Here is an 18,335-nt window from a genome sequence, read left to right as displayed (position 1 = left end):
CCTCTATGATAGACTTTTGGAAAGTTGGCAGGATGAAGCCAATCCTTAATTGTCTAAACAGAATTATGAAGTATTTGGAAAAATCCACAAAAGAACTTTAACCAGGGTTCTCTTCTATTTCCAAGTTCTGAAATATATAGACAGTCTGGAAAACAAACCATTTGAAGTGTACTTGACTCTATGTTAAGTCTTTGGGAAAGGATACAGTGATGTGGTAGAAGGGTTAATTTCTCAACTATGTCAAAGTCCTCTATGGAAAAGGCTTTGGTTTTACAGTAGATTGCTCTGTTATTTTGTTGATGGTTAGCATGTTGGATCATGAGTGTTCTACATGTGTGGACATCCTGTAGTCCCTGACCCTCAGACAGTCCCCATTACGAAGCCAGTGGGTGTGACATAGTTCCTGGAACTACGTGTAGACAGTATGAACTTATGTGAAACACAGGAGGGTGGTCTGCTCTGGGTACCACTCTCTTGTGGAAAGGCCATTCTTTCTCTTTGGTGCCCAACTAGGAAATCACTTTGTTCTGTCAAAATGGACTAAAACCACATTCTCTTTGCCACCCATAGAGGAAAATGCAGTACAAAGAGAGTCCAGGGTGTTCAGATGAAAGAAAATTGCTGCTGTATCCAGCAAATAAATCTGTATGAATACTTCCATTTTGCAGAATATAATGGAGGGGCAAACTAATAGAAATCAATTGAAAAGCACTGATGAGAATAAACAGAAGTGGGACAAAACTGATGGGGGAATCTTGGAGATTTTTTTTCATACTGCTTACTATAAAGTGTAAGTTATGGATTGTTCCAATAGACCATTTCTGCTTATATGTTTTTGTGATTTGTGCACTTCTATTGGAGGATGGTTGGGTGGAACATCCTTGATACAGCTCACTTGTAAATGAGGTTCATCATTTTCTAATGAAATGGTGAACCATGTCTTTATTTTGATTGCCCTTAGCTTTTAACCTGTAAGCAGCATTAGAAACATAAGTGAAACCAGGAATCGGCTTGCAGCTTCTAGCATCACAGATGTTGCAGTAGAATCTGGTTTAATAGGTTTTAAAGGGGTTACAGCAAAAGATGTTGTAGAAGAAAGTCTAGGTAAAGGAAAGGCCATATGTTGCCTATTTTCAGAAAGTCACTATTCCATTACTCTCACGTGTCTCCAGTGCAAATGAGATCAACCTGAAGAGGCATTTGTATAACATAGATTTTTCTTTCTTGTTCTTAGGTCCTTTTTTTGGTTTTTTGAGACAGAGTTTCTCCGTATAGCTTTGGAGTCTATCCTGGCACTCGCTCTGGAGACCAGGCTGGCCTGGAACTCACAGAAGATCCACCTGCCTCTGCCTCTGCCTCCCGAGTGCCATCAACGCCAGGCTGTTCTCAGGTCCTTTAGTCATTTGTTTGTTCCTTGGTTGTTGGTTTAATTGAAAAGATGACTTTCTTACTGGAAACTTAGTGTAATGGGTATTTCACTGTGCTCACCAGTGTTCTGGGTGAATCTGAGCTTACACATTTGAAACCAGGTATGCATACAACATAGAAATATCCAATCACCAAAAGTCCTTGTCTTCCCTTGAAAAGATTTTTGGGTCTTCCTGTCAGGTCCCACTCCCCCACACACACACACCTCCCACCGCCATCACCAAGATGACCGTCTAGGCTCAGGTCAGGCTGGACTCTGATCAGGTAAGCTCTCAGCAAACCTCAGAAACCTTATAAAATGGGTTTCTGTTTCTCAGGAGAAGTCATCGATTTCTTACTGGCTCGAACACCTCTACCTTCCAGAGAGGGCATCTAGTTCTCTGTCAACTCAAACAAGCTTGCAGCATATCAGAGCTGTTCTCAGGCTGTTCCCTCTAACCTGCCCTCCTTCCTCTTAACTCCTAATAAATTTCAGGACTCTTCATCTTCTCTGTTCCCAGAGCCCTGGCTGCTTCTCTTCCTGCCTTTTGTCTCTGCTCCTATCTGTGTCCCCAAGTCTGTCACCATGACAGACCCCCCAAATTCCTCAGGCTGTCTTTCTCTCTCTTATCTATAATAAAAACCTCCCTGCTGACCATGGAGAGGCATCTTGATGGTTTCTTTACCATGCCCTTTGCTTAAACTTACAATATACATAGCTTGAAAATGTAAAGTCTAAAAATCTGAATCATACTTTAGAATTGTAGAATTTGAAGGAATGTGTTCCTTTATGTTGAAACAATTGAATTAAACCCTGCCAACATCTATCTCTATCCAGGCATTATGGTGGCTCAGACCTGAACCCCAGGCTCTCAAGAGACTGAGGCCAGAGGATAGTGAGTTTGAAGCTGTACTGGTCACTGTAGTAAAAGCATGTTCAAAAACAAGAGGGAAAAGGAAGGGAGGAGGGAAGCATGAGAGGAGGCTGTGGGTGGTGGGGGCAAAGGGAGTCTTCCTGTTGACCTAATTATCCATCACCTGTTTGTTTCTGTCATGCATCATTATAATAAGCATACTGGCTTTCTGTCAGTACATCTTAATTTTCTGACTGGATGGGCTTCTTCCATCCCCCATGGAGAACAGCAAGGACTTGAAGGCATTATACAAACAGAGCAGGTCTTCCTCAAGGGTCAGTGACGATTTGAGGGGAAACATTGTTTTCATCTTTACAAAGACATTTCATGCAGGCGTTAAATAAAAGACGATATGACAAAACCCAAGTTAAGCAGAATGTTGCAGGGGCACTCTGCCTCCATGCCTTTCCCCTGAGGGAGACTTAGCTGTCAAAAATATTTGATAATAAACACTGAAAAGCCTTAACAGAATCACTGGAAGTTGTGAGTTCAAAATATAAAGTGGACAGCAGCCTTACTGAAGCCTCAGAGTTTAATGACAGAGTGTATCAGAAGCTGGGCCAGGGTAGATGACCTACATGCAAGAGAAAGGGAGGAAAGTGAAGGCAACTCCTGACATAAAAGGAGCCAGGACCAACTCTTTTCTCCAAATGGTTGACTCTGTGAACTGGCAGGTAAAAGGATGACCAATTAAAAGACAATGTCTCTTGATGGGGAATTGCAGTCAATGTGGGAGGCATGTTCTCCTATCTGACATTCAAAGACACAGAGACCACATGGGATACCCATGGGAGATAAAAATGCAAAATCAGAGTGGAGCTGGGAACAAATCCTGCATGTTGAAGGAGATGGAGACTAGAGGACCAGTCAGGGGATAAACGCTGACAGTAGTTTCTTCCTTTCTGTCTTTTATACACAGCATACACTCAGACCAAAACAGCCCCGCCTCTTCCCACCACATACCACTGCTGCCACCATCAGCCTCAGGGGGAATTGATGATAGAACCATTTTGGTTTGCTGCTTCATGTTGTCTGAGACATGAGCCTATGGAAAATTACTGGAGAGAGATTGTGCTCTTGAAGTTTCCCTTTTGAACAAAGAGATTCTTTCTTGCAAAAGTGGGAGGGCCACCAGCCTGAGGAAGAAAAAAAAAAAGACAAAAACCGGCTTTTGTCCTCACAGAATGCTCTTTTGGAAGATATGTTAATGAGTTTCTCTTTGAACTGTAAATGGCATCTGCAGAGCATGTCAGATGCTAATGGCAACGGGAAGATGTGATAATACACACGGGGCCTTGCAGAGTTGTGTGGTAGCCCTCCCCACCCTTAGAGCATCTTAACCAGCCTGCAGAGCCACCCTATGACTAGGCATAAAGTTCTTCTTTCTCCCTGTGAGGAGAGATTTTTATTTCTCCTAATAACAGCATTTTTTTTTAAGGTCATGATTCCTTGGCTTTATAGAGCACTGTTCTCATTGGCAAACTCATAGACAGCGATGAATGACAATTGTTCCTTGAGATTTTTAATTACCGTGACAAAGAAGGAGTAATTATTAACTTTTGTATCTGAACCACCTCTGCAGATGTTCTTAATCAAATAAAAGAAAGAGGAAAGCGTGTTCCGAGAGGCAGGAGTATGAAATATACAATAGGGAGTTGCAGCTGGGTCGGGGGTTGACATGAGCTGCATGAACAATAGTTCTAACATTGGGAGGGTAATTTCATGTCACAGACTGGATGGGGAAAAAGAGATTTGAGTCAAAAGGCCTATTCCTGGCAGCATCTTCTTAGTTTGAGGGTACTTAGTGTACCCTGCAAATGACAGCAAAATGCACTGAGGAGTTGGGTTCTTTCATGGAGTTAGACACTCCAGGGCTGAATTAACTTCTGACAGGCTAGATGCTAAGAGATGGCATGGAATCTATCTAGTGTTGTCAGGGGTCAAGTTTATCCAGGCAGTACACTGAGCATGAGATGTGCAGTCAGGAGCTTCGTGGGAAGGCAGCATTGATCAATACCTACAGCAGGAGGGAACATGCGGGAAGCCAGGTTGGGAGAAGTTGCACTGTGGTAATGGCAGTGAAGAGTCAGGTGATCCCTCAAAGGGTGCCTGAGCTGCTAGAGTGCACTAATGTGCCAGGAGTGTCTTGTAAAATAGCAGACCATGTAGTTTAAACTATAGGGAAAAAAATGCATTTCCTTATAGCTGAAGGCTGAAAGAGAAATAGTTTGGTATCAGCTTTCATGGCTTCTTTAGTTTCCCTGTCTGGCTTGCAGATGCCCCTCTCCCTCTGTGCATCCCATTGCATCCCGTTACAGTTACCTCTTCTTACAAACACAGTTATCACCTGGATTGGGGTTCAAGACTTCCTTTTATCACCTCTTTAAATTCTCTTTCCAACTACATCCATGTTCTAAGGTATTGAGAGTCCTGCTGTAGGGGACGGATGGTGGTGGGGCACACCATTCAGCCTTTCCCACAAGCTCCTTCAGACTGGCTGCTGTTATAGTGAGGAGGCTGGGCCCTGGGTCTGTCACAGGAGGAAGGCTGTCATCTGCTGGGGTCTGTCATGGGAGGATGGTTGACTCCAGGAAGAGAGGGTCAACATGGGCGAAGTGTTGTCTGTCATTCCACTCAACAGTGCCTGTAGCAGAAGTGAAAGCAGAACGACCATCCTTGGTCCTCAAGGGAAACACAGATGTAGCCAGCATTGTAAGCTGCTCTTTTACATTTTTGTTATTGATATATAAATAATGTATATATCTAATGTATATTGCATATGTATATGTACATTTACAGATGCCACCTGCTGAGTGACTTTAGTGCTGCACACATGTGCATGTGTTTAGGACTGCCCACATAAGATTGGATAACCTATACAATCAGAGGACTAATTCCCAGAAGACAATTGATTCCCATTCTCTCAGCAGCTATTAATTGCCTGTAACTTCCAGATAGAGACCATTATGAAATGTACAATGATAAAAATATGTGCAGCGCTCAGCCCTGGTTAATATATCTACAACACAACCTGTATGACTAAGACTCAGGGGGCATCATAGAAGAGGGAGTAGAAACTTCTCTCTATCTTTACTGACACCAGCCCCATTCTGTGCCAGCCCCGCTCCACCTGGAGCCCAGTGTCTCCCAGGACCACTTTGATTACAAGGGCAAGGAAGATGAGCTTGCTTTGTCAGAATTTGAAATTGTAGGACCAAAGCACATGTATATGCAGACCTGTATTTTACGCTCAACATTTGGAATAGCTTCAAGAACCATGATAGATGTGACATTTGCAAGGATGTCCATTTTTGATCAATATGAGGCAAAACTGGAAATTAACTTTTGTACAAATAACCCTCCAGCTCAAACCAAAATAACTTAAAGCTCTTCAGCTACATGGCCATTTTTTTAAGAGTTGAAGAAAAGTCAAAAGGAGCAATTTATCCAAACAAAACAGAAAGAGTAAAAGAGTCTGAATAGTGTTGCCACAGGAATGACAGATGTACTGGGTTTGCAACCCCCCCCCCCACACACACACACAATAAAAGATCCTTCTCATGCATGCAGAGGCAATTTCAAAATGCAAAAAGTGCCCTTTAAATGTTTATGGGTTATAAATGCTCCCCAGCTCATCCAAATTTCTCTGAGAACATGGCAAGACAATTGCCTCCTTCTGCAATTCAGAGTTTGAGATGCAGATTTCTGCTGTGGCTGCCATGAGTGTGAATGTGCTTTGTACCTTTAAGAAAGACACAGAAGAAAGATAATTATTGAAACTTAAAGGGACATTAAAACACCAGAACAAGCACTTCCTCGGGGTTCTGAGAAATCTTTCCATTACAGTGCTTGAGTGTCCCCTGACCATTTCTCTCTCACTGGCTAACAGAGCCACGGCTAGAAAGTTGTGTATGTATTATATATATGAGCCTTTTTTTAAAGATCAAGGACAGTTTTTATTAGAATCTGAGAGAAAAACAACAGCACAGACAAGCCGAGAATCCTGGCAGCTGCTAGGAACAGGAAAATGAAGAAAAGTCATGCCTTTTAGATTATCCACAGAAGCAAGAAAACCCGTGAGAAAGCCCAACTGTCAGGAAGAACATACTTAGAAGTCTCAGCCAGAGACCTGAGTTCAGAGGGCTTTGGGGTTCCATGGCAAAAGACTCCACCAGAGACACATAACTAAAAAAAATGGAATAGATTCAGCTTATTAAGAAAGAAAAAGCAGGCAGCTAGAAAGATGGCCCAGCATTTAAGAGTAGTTGTTTTTGCAGAGGCCTGGAGTTCGATTCCTAGCACAAGTCTGATGGCTCACAGCCACTAGAAATTCTAGGTCTAGAAACTTTTTCTGGCCTCTATGGGCATGCACATATACCTGGGCATACACTCACATGTATACACATAAATAAATCTTTTTAAAGAGTGTAAAGCACTCCAAAGAACGGGAAGTGGGCTGGTGGACTGGGGAAAGAGCCCCCAAAGCTTGCAGCTGTCCAGTGATGGCTATGGCTCTGTGGAGCTCCCATGTCCCCCATTTGTATGTTACAGGTGTTCTTCATGCATTTTACTAGCCATTTTTAAGATCGAATGAATTCCTTAAAACCTTGGGGTGGGGTACCTTTTACTAACAAAGCACAGGTAGTAGGCTCACCTGGCTAGGACCTTATTGTGATCTGGTTTAGAAAACTGATCTAAAGACCCCTTCGAAAGACCTTTGGTGAGTAACAAAGTGTCTGCATCATTTCACTCTCAGTCTGAGTACTTACCCAAATGGTCATCACCCCACCACATGTATCCTTTTCATCTGGATTTAGGAGTCAGCCAAGGAGGAATTCAAGAGATTCAAAACCAGGGAGGATTCGATACATCTTTTCTAGCTTGATGATAGAGTCAAAAAGGAAAGGAAAAGAAAAGAAAAGAAAAATGCAGGACACTTTCAGATAGCTGGTGAGGATATGCCCAATGGCCTACTACTGTGGAAATAGAAACCTGTGCTTACAATTGCAAGGAACTGACTATGCCATCTGCCAAAATGAGGTTCCAGAGAATTGCCCAGTGCAGCTGACTTCTGCCTAGAGATGAATTGAACAGAATGTTTTGAACAATCACACTATGCTGGATCTTGGGCTCACAGAACCCCAAGCTAAGAGACCAGCATTGTTTTAAGACCCTAAATCCTACCATGTCTCTATTTCCATATTAGAGTTGAGGAAATTGAGGCTTGGGAAGGAGTAAGTAGCTTCCTCCTAGGACAAAAAACAGGGCAGTGGGAAAAATAAACTGATATATGGGGGAGTTGGTAACATGGAAATAGCTTATATGGGAAACGGAAGACTACAATGGGCCCTAGGATTCGGGTACTCATCTCTATGGGTACTTGCTTTGTTCAGACTTCTCTTCCCTATGGGTGCATATGGCAAACATAATGACTCAGTAACAGCTTGGTTAGGAAAGGTGATTGTTAAAGCTATGACTAAGGAGTTTAATCAATGACTTAATTAAAAGAGAAATTGTCCTAGTGGACCTGACCTAATTAGATAGGTCCTTTGTTAACTTTACTTAAAGTGTGTGTGTTTGCATGTGTATACACCATTACATTCCACTGTGCTTGTAGAGACAGAAGGACAACTTTCCATGATTGGTTCACTTCTACCTTTACACGTGTTCCCGGTAGCAACCTCAAGTAGTCATGCTTATGCAACAAGAATAGCCTACAGGGCCATCTCTCCCGCCCCCTAACTAGATGGGTTCTTAAAACAAGACTCTAGAGCTTGGACCTCAAGTAGTCATGCTTATGCAACAAGAATAGCCTACAGGGCCATCTCTCCCGCCCCCTAACTAGATGGGTTCTTAAAACAAGACTCTAGAGCTTGGGAATAAGGAACATCCTGGAGATACTCTTGCTAGGCCAGGAGGAAGAAAGCACCCATGTCCATATCCACAGGTAGGAGTTACATGTAGCCTTTGTGAGCTAAACAACGTCTCTAATGGTCAATAGTTTTAAGAGTAGGAACAGAATTCTACTGACAGTTGGGAAAGGTGGGTTTGGAGGCAAATCTCCAGCCTCGGGTGAGGACTGCAATGTAGTTTCTGAGACTGGCCGGAAGACTCAAGCAGGTTGGGCCTGGTTTTCCTGTGTGCTTAGAACAGGTGAGATAGTAAATGCTGTTGTTGAAGCTTTTGATTTCATTGTGATTTGTTATGCTACAACTGAAAACTAATCAACAGGAAGGGAAAAAGATTGTTCATTGCTTCACTTAGTGTGAGAGGAGGGACTAAGTTCCTAGCATCTCAACTTCCTGGTTGGCTTTGTCAGTTAGCCTGCAATGGTCTTGCCCTCTCTATCTTTGGCTTATTCAAAGCATCAAGATAACTCCAACTGAATGAAATTCCACACAGCAGGGTCCTTCCTGGACCCAGGTTTAGGCTGGAACCACAGTCAAACACTGGTTTTCACACAGAGATCCTTTATTAAGTGGGGAAGCAAAGTTAAAGTGACTGCTTTCTGACTCAGGCAGAAACAGCCGCAAATGACCTTGCAGGGGTAATTTTAGGAAGGTGAAGAGGGGAAGTCTATTAGAATGGGCTGGGGTGTGGTGGTAAAGGAGTTAGGGTACGAGAGAGAAGGGAAAAGGGACAAAGGACTGCCTCGAGATAGAGGGGAGATGGATGTAGTACATAGGCAAATGGTGGTTTGTAAAGGTCAAAGGGCAAACCCCTTGTTAGGATGAGATGTTTAATTTTAACTAAGTAAGCCAAAGGGGACTTCTGATTGTTAGATTTCAATACAGCTGGACCTTGATAGTCAGCCTCAGGAGGAGGAAGTGGCCAAATAAGGGAATAGATCTTGGTGGCTAGATTTAGGAATGTAATCTAATGGTTTTTAGCAAGGCAGAGGCGATAGGGGAGAAGGGCAAGGCCTGCCAGAGCCACACACTCTAGTGAGTCAGTGAACCTTCACCCACCAAGCGTCCCAATCTCACACCCTCTCAAAATGTGACTTTAACCAAATTTGGTAAATTCCGAAGTTTAAATCAATTATCAGTAGAAACTACTATTTTGTGTTCTACCCCTCTGCAGCCTGTGTAGATGAGGCTGTTGGTGTGGTTTCAAGAAGGCAGTGATTTCACCCCAGCCAGCCAAGGTAACTCTCAGTTATGCTGTGATTTACATGCTCACCGACTGAATTTCAGGGCAGGGAGACCACTTACATGGATCCGGATCCTTGCATTCTCCTATTCTTGCTGAATACTGGCTAATCTTGGCCATGTCGGCTGTCCTATGACTGCTGCTTGTGAAAAATGGAGGGTGGCTCCTGATACTCCCAGCATGCCTCCCTTGTAACCTCCTCAGTAACAGTGGATGTAATACTGAAAAAAGATGAATAGGACTTATGCCATCATGTTTATGGGGCACAAAACCTCCCACTGTGGATTAATGAGTATCTTGGTGAAGGAAATATATCTTTACTCCTGTGTGCCTTGATGGGTGAGCAGCAGTTGGCTTCAGAGGAAATATATGGAGCGATCGCCTTTCGAAGGTCAGCCTTTAGAGGATGTTTTTGACCCCTAAGTCAATGAAAATAGATTTTTGATGGTTGACCAAGACAACTGAAGCATAGACTTTCAACCTTAAAAAATAAATTCTTCTTGAAGTATAGTAGCTTACATACAGTTCCTGAGTGAACAACTTGATAAATTTTTACAAACTGAACAGTATGTCCAGGGAACCAGCATCCAAATTACAAAAAAAAAAAAAAAAGAAAGAAAGAAAGAGAAAAAGAAAGGATGCTAGATAGACATTCTCTAGCATGGCTTCCAGCAGCACACACCCTGAAATAATTGCTAACAGCACAGCTGACTTAATCTACTTGTAAACACTTTTGAATATCACAGACATGGAGTTATCCAGTGCATTCTGCTCCTGGTGGGTTTTTATGCCACATTGTGCCATTTCCCTGTGTTTTATATGTGCCTGTAAACTTTTTCACTTTTCGTTAGTTTCTAATATTCCATCATGTGACTACATACTGGTGTGTTTATACATCTCTGGCCATTTAACAGCTTCCTAATTGGAGATATTAAAATAGTTATGTTGAACCTTCTGGAGTCATGCTTCTGGTGAACATATCAGCTGGGTGTGCACCTGAGGTGGAAATTACAGGGTCATAGTGTGTGAATAGATTTACTTAATTTAGTATTGTTAAAAACTATTCAAAGCAGTTGTGGTCATTTTTATTCTTCAAAGCTGCTTGTGAAAGTTCTTGATAACCTACATACTCACCAATATTTGATACTATATGTTTATTTTAAAGAGCTATTAGGTTTTAATCTCTGTTGGTGTATAGGATATTGCTGTTGCTGTTGTGAATCTAATGAGCACCCAGTGGGAAAACACCATCACTGAAATGGAGAGTCAAGGGACTTAGTATCACAAGAGAAGATGACAGTCCCACCTCCACTACTTAAAGTCTACTTACAGGCAGGCCTTCTAGCAAATCTAGCAGGGAGTCTATCCAGTTTACTTTCTTATTTTTTAATTTAGTTGAATTTAATTTAATTTAGTTTGAAAAAGTATCTGGTACATACCCATATCTTGGTCAGGTGTGTTTGCTGAACAATGAACTTTGCAAATATGTCTAAAGCTACATATTACATGTGAGGACCTGTGCCGTGAACTAGTGAAACAAAGGACTTATGAGTGTTACCTGGTTCTTTAAAAGATACTCATTTGCAGTGTCATGAAGGGTATGTCAGGTGGCAAATTCCAGAACATATTAATGTTGCCTTTTGTGCTTTAGATTGTAGATCAAATGCAATTTACCTGTCAATTGTTAATACAAAGTGAGTCATTTTAAATTGTGAACTTAGTTACAGAAGAGGAGATGCACACTTTAGGAAGTTCACTGAGCAGATTTGCTAGGCTAGGATTCAATGTCATTCATTTGAAGGAAATAATTAGCAATTAAATCTCTTTGACAGGTTACACATCTCTGAAAACTGTTAGTTTTTGTGTTTCATTGAGTTCCTCTGGGTGATATAATCCTCGTTGAACTGATACAAAGACTGTGTCAGTTGGAGTTTAACCACAGAAGCATAATACTATGAGTTACATAGGGAGTAAAGATTTCTTTCTTTCTCTCTCTCTCTTTCCCTTTCTCTTAACTAACCACATCTTGTGCAATGATGGCAACGTGCCCAGTGTGGGGTACTTCCTGGTCAGAGGAGAGATCCTAACTGAGGCTCACAGGCTAGACTTCTGAAGAGTGCTTGGGGGATGTTAGTAGGATGTGTGGTTCAGAAACACTTCCTGGGAGAGAGAGGATAAGACACAGTGGAAGCCATGGATGAAAACCAGAACCTACTTCAACAAAGTGGCATGTGGACCTGCCTCACTGCTTTGGTACCTGTGGATGGATGCTTCTGTCCCAGCACAGGCATTTAGTCCCAAATAAACACACAGAGGCTTGCATTAATTATACACTGTTTGGCTGATGGCTCAGGCTTCTTATTGGCTATCTCTCTCTGAGCTATTAACCCATTTCTATTAATCTGTGTATCTCCACATGATCTTGGCTTACCAGAGAATGCCAGGACGTCCTATCTTCCCAGTAGCTACTTGGCATCTCCTGGCAACTCACTCTCTGGAAGGAGCAAGCCACAGTCACACTTTATCTCCTTAGCATCTCAGCAGACAAGAGAGCAAGTTCCTGTTTCTCCCTGCTTATATCCTGTTTCCACCCAGCTATCTCACTTCCTGTCTGTCTGTACAGACCCCCAGATCTCTATGTTTAGCTAGTGGCAAGCTCCATTCTCTGACCTTCAGACAGGCTTTATTTGTACAAGCAAGATATCACCACAGGTACCCAAAATGCAATATCCATCAGAAGGACCCAGGATGCATATGTGCAAAGCTCAGTGTTCAGAGAACCTGAGGCAGAGACCAGAAAAAGCTGTTGAAGCCCCCAGTTGCTGCTTCCCAAAGTGATCCTCAAGAACACACACAGTCTGCCTGGAGCTCTAAAAACACCACCCTAGTGAAAGCTGTGGCTATGCTTCTGCCCTGCAAAGCCCAAGGAACTGTTCCTGTGGTGAACCCAAATCCAGAACCACTACAGAAGTGTAGGTCTAGTTTACTGAATTCAAACAGTACAAAACAGCTGCAAGGAGAGACTATAACAGCTATGGATGAGACACTGGAGATGGCATCCTTTGCTATTATACAGCTTGAAAACTGAGGCCCACAGAGATGATGACCCCTCTGCTGTCTCATATCTAAGGGAAGGCCTAGACATTCAATAGCATAGGTCTCTCTCCAGGTAACATCAAAGAGAAAAATTCAAGATTTCAAGTGAGGAGCCCTGCGATTTTATCATTAATTAATTTTCTGATACTGCAAAAAGGCCACTCAATTTCTGAACTCTTGTTATCATAGACACAGAATGTGTGTGGGCCGTGCCCTGACAACTGAAGGCAACTCACTTGATAACATATGAATAAATGAATGGTCTCAAAAGCCTTCATTTTATGAAGCTGTCCAATGGCTTTAAGAAAAAATGAGTGGTACCATGCTGAGTTGCCAAAGGTTCTTTTAGAATTCATCCAGGGCTAGAATGAAATAAGCAGGGCTTTCTTCTTTGTACAAGTCAGATTTCTAGTCCCCCAATCTTGTAGCAGTTAAACTTTCTGCTGGTGTCCTTCTCATGCAAAGGTGGTTTCTACTTGTATAATCAGTTCAATCTGAGCTTTTCGACAGATGTAAAGTACCAAAGAGCTGTAATGCAAGACTCAAAAAAGTGGTGCCAGGAGAAGCCGGGAAGATGTCAAGTCTGTCGTTATATATTTCTATGTCTTTGCTTATGAATTTGTAATGAGTGTCTAGCAGGAGTGCCTCTTCTCTGCTCTGTGTGTATCAGCTGGGGTGGCTTAAATGCCTGGAGCTGAAATCATGGAAAGGCTACCCACTTCCAGCTGGAGCTGTTGCCAAAATAGCTACATGTGGGTTCTCTGCATGCTCTTGCCACATGAAGGTTGTGTATAAGAAATATCCTCCCAAGAATACTAGACGGAATCCAAATTACCTCATCTCACTCACAAACCAGTTAACATCATTCCTTTACGATCACAGGTGGCCCAGACTTAAGAGATGGGAGTTTAGATCCCACTTAGTGAGAGTAGTACCATGCTCATGTACTATAAAGAGAACCACGGCATGAAGAATTATCAGTACTAGAATGACTTTAAAAATAGACTTTAGTCAATTAAGGGGACCCTTATGTAATAGTACTGTAGAGAAGGGAATACAAGTATATAGTGAATGAAGGTAATCCTTGGACTCAATTTGCTGGCAGGCTGGTTTTAGCTGTGTTTGGCCTATAAGTAAAGACATTTAGCTAGAGCAACCAATTATTTTAAAATTAAAGTGCTCCAACTTCAGCATCCTATTTTAACTGTGGAAAGTTAACCGGATGGATAAATTTTGAACCTACATCATCCCCATGGTCATTAAGGGTATTGAACCAGAAGTAGATTATGATCCCTCACCATGTTTGCGCAATCTTGATCTGAACCGGATGGTGTTTGAAGTTAATAGTAGAAAATAACATGGTTACTAAAAGAGCCTCCAACATGGGAACACACACACACACACATACACAACACACACACACACACACACACACACACACACACACTCACACTCATGCACATATTTGCAAACACACACACACACACACACTCACACTCATGCACATATTTGCAAACACACACACACACACACACACACACACACGAAATACATGAATGGTTAAAAATATAAAACATCACCTGATTTGTTGTTCTTAACTATAAATGTGAAGGAAAAACAGTCAATGCTCATAAGGTACAGAAGAATAATTTTGGGCTCTGGAAACTCCAAGTGGTTCAGCACAGCTAGAAAACTGAGTCTGACTAAGGGAACACAAGAGAATCTTATCAACTTTGGATTCTTTAACTGTGAAATGTTCCAAACTTGGGGAAAGAATCAATAAAATAATTCATCCATATACTTACCCCACAGTTTATAGCTATCAGCTATATGTCATATTGTTTCAAACCTCTTCACTTTCTAACAAGTAAATCACTAAGGATTTAAACCCCCACCCTTTGCAGAAATCACAGTCATCTTAAAACCATGTTAGTATGCATGAAAGAGAATCACAGCACACTGGGAGTTGAGGCATTCCTGAACAGCAGCATTTCACAGGATGGGCAGACTGCCTGCACCACTGGCCACCATTCAGAGAACATAAGGAGACTTTTATAGTGTGGACATGGATATAAGGCAAAAAGATGTTTGCTCCATCGTGGAGCAGCTGCCTTATCAAATCATTCCACTGAAGAACCAAGCTAGGTGGCAGGTGCTAGCTTCTAGTTAGTTGATTTCAAGTTTCTTTTTTCTGCTTGTCTTTGTGTTGCTTATAAAGAAACTCAGGCCGACTTATCCCAAAGTCCTCGAACTTATTATTTTAATAGTAAACATGGATGGATCCATATGTTGTTGTATCTTTGTGTTTTTAAAATAATGGAGAAATGGTTTTATAAAATCTGCTCCTCAGCAACACACTTTTGTCATTGTGCATGGTTTTTGTCTTTGCCGCTAGATATAAACACGCCATAAGGAGTATGGGCATGCACAGACTTAATCGCTCCCTTTTAACTAAAATTATAGTTCACCTGGAAAATGATTTGATGGGGGAACCTGTACTTTTTTGTGTATATAGGCAGTATTAATAATACAGAGCTAGGACTGGACATCCTACTCAAAAGTGAAAATAGGAAAAAAGAAATCTACTCATTTCAACACTGTCTTTCTATTTTTAAGGCCACGTGCTTTTGTTTGTTTTGTACTGGAGTCAATGAGGCAGCTTGAGGGTAGCTTATTCTTTATGGAATGGAATTCTACTGAGTGACCAGGAGGCTGTCCAGCCTTGTTGAGGTAGAGCGCCAAGCCTCTGGACTTGTTTCCCTCACATGATTTCACAGTGGCTTGTGACCCACTGCCATCTGTCACACTAGAGCTTCTTTGCTACTGAATGAAAACTCTCATGGTGAGTGGCAGGATCTGCATTCAACATGGCGGAAGAGTGGAACGGTTAGGTGGGGTAGCATCTATTTAGGTTCTTTCTTGTCCTGCTACATCCCCATCCCACATCTATCCCCCACTCCAACAAGAAATGCTTTGATGTTTCATTCAATTGTCACTTGTACCTTGATAGAATGTTTTGAACGTTTATTTCTCATTGTTGAGAAAAGGAAAGAGGGGAGTATTTATGTTCCAGATACAAAATTGAGTTCCTGAGTTTATATGAGTACTGTATTAGTCCATCTTTTCTCTCATTGACACATTATTCTTGAATATTTCAAGAATATTTCAAAGAAATCCCATATGTGCCAACACTCTCTCGAAGTAGAAAAAAAAAAGGAGACTGTGCACACATTTTACTTCTGATTTGACACTTACTTAACAATAACTACAAAATTAAGTGTTCATTGACCTTGTGTTACTGACAACTATCATTTTATTTCTGCTGCTTTTTAAAGTCTGTTAGTCGAAAAGCAAGTGGCTTCATGTAAATTAAACTCATGGAAGCTTTGTAGGCCACATTCAAAGATTACGGGTTTGATTACTGTGTTTGTGTAACAAGATTAGGACAAAGAGCTCTTTGTTTACTGGTGTACTTTATTGTCACTCGTCCATCTGCCTCTCCTGTGGCTGTTTTAGAGAACATAAAGTCTAGGTAGCCTGTCAGAATCTCAGCGTTATTTACAGCTTGCTGTAATAACGAGGCTGATTGTCATTTATTATCTCTTATTTATGTAGCATCTCTCCACTGAAGCAGCCATGGCTTCTTTATAAACAGAGCATGTACACTCAGGTGCACACTCAGGCATGACTCATAAACTCAAGAGCACACACACACACACACACACACACACACACACACACACACACACACACACACACACACACTTACACATCACTTGATGCTGTGATGCAGTTAGTACTCCAGCACCAATAATCTATATGAAGCTTTCACACTCATCTTTATTTGTTCTAAACTGTGCTTTGAGTAAACTTTTGCCATATTTCCTTCCACTTCAAGCATTTATTGTTTGCCTCCAGGTGGACCGAATCATCTTCTGTGTCTTCCTAGAAGTTGACTTCAAAATCTACAAAAAGAAAATGAGCGAGTTCTTCCCTGTTGGTGAGTACAGCCGTTTGTTTGCTTTGGGATCAAGGGTTCCCTGTTGTTGCATTTACCCTCCTCAGAGTCTAACGGTAATTCCTGTTTATGGTCAGCCTGCAAGCTTATATCATAGTTTGCATGAACTACAGGGGGTGACAAGGCCCTAAACTTCCCCACCCCATGAGGTCACTGTATTGTCTGAGACAGGCCAGCATATCTCTTGGGGCTCAAGGCCTCACCTCAACCGAGGGTTGGACCAAATAATCCTTGAAGAGCATTCTTCCAGTCCCAAACTGCACAATCTAGTCCTCTCTCAACTCGGGAGACTTACTTCCAGGCTGCATGGGTACAGCAACCACGTTAAAGTCCTTTATTGAAAATTGTAGGAAACCCATTTCTATTTGTAGTCAGGATTCTGACTTTACTGTATTTCATCCTCATTTTACCCAATTTTCTCCCCTTGAACTGCAATGACTGTATGGTCCTTTCGAGGGCAATCAGAGAATGGCCGTCACTCACCTTACTTCACACTTCTTTTCAGAGTGTAGAAGAGGCCTAGGGGTTACTAAGGAACCTTGAGTAATGGATTTAGGATTGAATGTGCCATTAGTTGGACTGGGTAATTTGAATATTTTTCAGTCCTCCCTCTTACAGCCTATTAAGGCTGAGGCTTGTTTAATGCCTTGTTGTTTTTAATGGTCATGGTGCCCAGAGTACTTTCCTTAGCCACGCTAAGAATTGCTTGTAGAAAACTTCAAGTTTGTCTGAGCATTGTCAGGAGCTGTCTTTTAGTAGCCTGCTTTTTCCTTCCTTCCTTCCTTCTTTTCTTCCTTCCTTCCTTCCTTTCTTCCTCTCATTCCTTCCTTCCTTTCCTTTCCTCTTCCCCCTCCCTCCTTCTCCTTCCCCTTCCTTCCTTCCTTCCTTCCTTCCTTCCTTCCTTCCTTCCTTCCTTTCTTTCTTTCTTTCTTTCTTTCTTTCTTTCCTTCCTTTTTTGGTTTACAACTCCATTTGCAGTGGTTTTTCATGCAGTGAGTAATGAATCCAATGGGTGGGAAGGAACAAATAAAGCATGTTGTTTTGGTACACATTCTTCTCAAGAATCTTTCACAGCCAAGTAAGAACGAGCAGGCCCTGTCCACAGTTCCAAGAGGACTTGGGTTGCTGGAGCAAGCAGTGCTTAAATAAAATAAAATAAAATAAAATAAAATAAAATAAATAGTGTCAAGTCTGCTGATGCTCTAGGTGGGCCAGGTTCTTCAGTCCTCACCCTAACTAACTCTATAATTAACTGACAAATCTGAGAAAAAATCCACTTAGGCCTGGAAAAGACTTCCTGTACTGAAATATAATTCAAATTCCTCAGACTTCCCTCAATAGAGGCCTGTTGTGGCACTAATATCATCCTTTTCCTTCTCCTTTCTGATTTTGAATCCCCCGTTATTGGATATCTGCTGCTGCTGTTGTAATAAACCAATCAAACCAAATTAATAAATCCAGGTTTAATGTGAGCAAAGCATTCCTGGGTGACCCCAGGGGAAGATGAGAAAACCACGAGGAGGGGAAACCACAAGGAAGGGCTTTTAAGGCCCTCCAGGGTGGAGCCTCCCATGGTGGGCTTTCTCTGAGGCAGTCTGGAATGAGGCAACTCTAGAGGAGGGGCCACCACTTGGCTTCCTGAGGGCTGGGTTTGAAAAGGTTCAAGCTGGAGATTCCAAACATCCCAACCTTTTTGCATATATATGGATGCTGGTGGGGCTTCCACCTAAACACTTCCACCCTCCTTT

General features: G+C 41.9%; 1 protein-coding gene across 1 annotated transcript in view; it reads left to right on the top strand.

The window, feature by feature from the left end:
- Macrod2 (mono-ADP ribosylhydrolase 2) overlaps window positions 1–18,335 on the top strand; it is a 1,968,760-nt gene that overhangs the window by 1,750,706 nt on the left and 199,719 nt on the right. Inside the window, exon 9 of the mRNA XM_035446323.1 lies at window positions 16,488–16,569. Within this exon, the coding sequence (XP_035302214.1) occupies window positions 16,488–16,569 (82 nt within the window). The remainder of the gene's footprint in view (window positions 1–16,487; window positions 16,570–18,335) is intronic.

Source organism: Cricetulus griseus, chromosome 6 (genome assembly GCF_003668045.3).
Source record: "Cricetulus griseus strain 17A/GY chromosome 6, alternate assembly CriGri-PICRH-1.0, whole genome shotgun sequence".
Lineage (NCBI taxonomy): Eukaryota > Metazoa > Chordata > Mammalia > Rodentia > Cricetidae > Cricetulus > Cricetulus griseus.
Note: the sequence above shows the minus strand (reverse complement) of the source record. Positions and strands in the feature narration are given on the sequence as shown.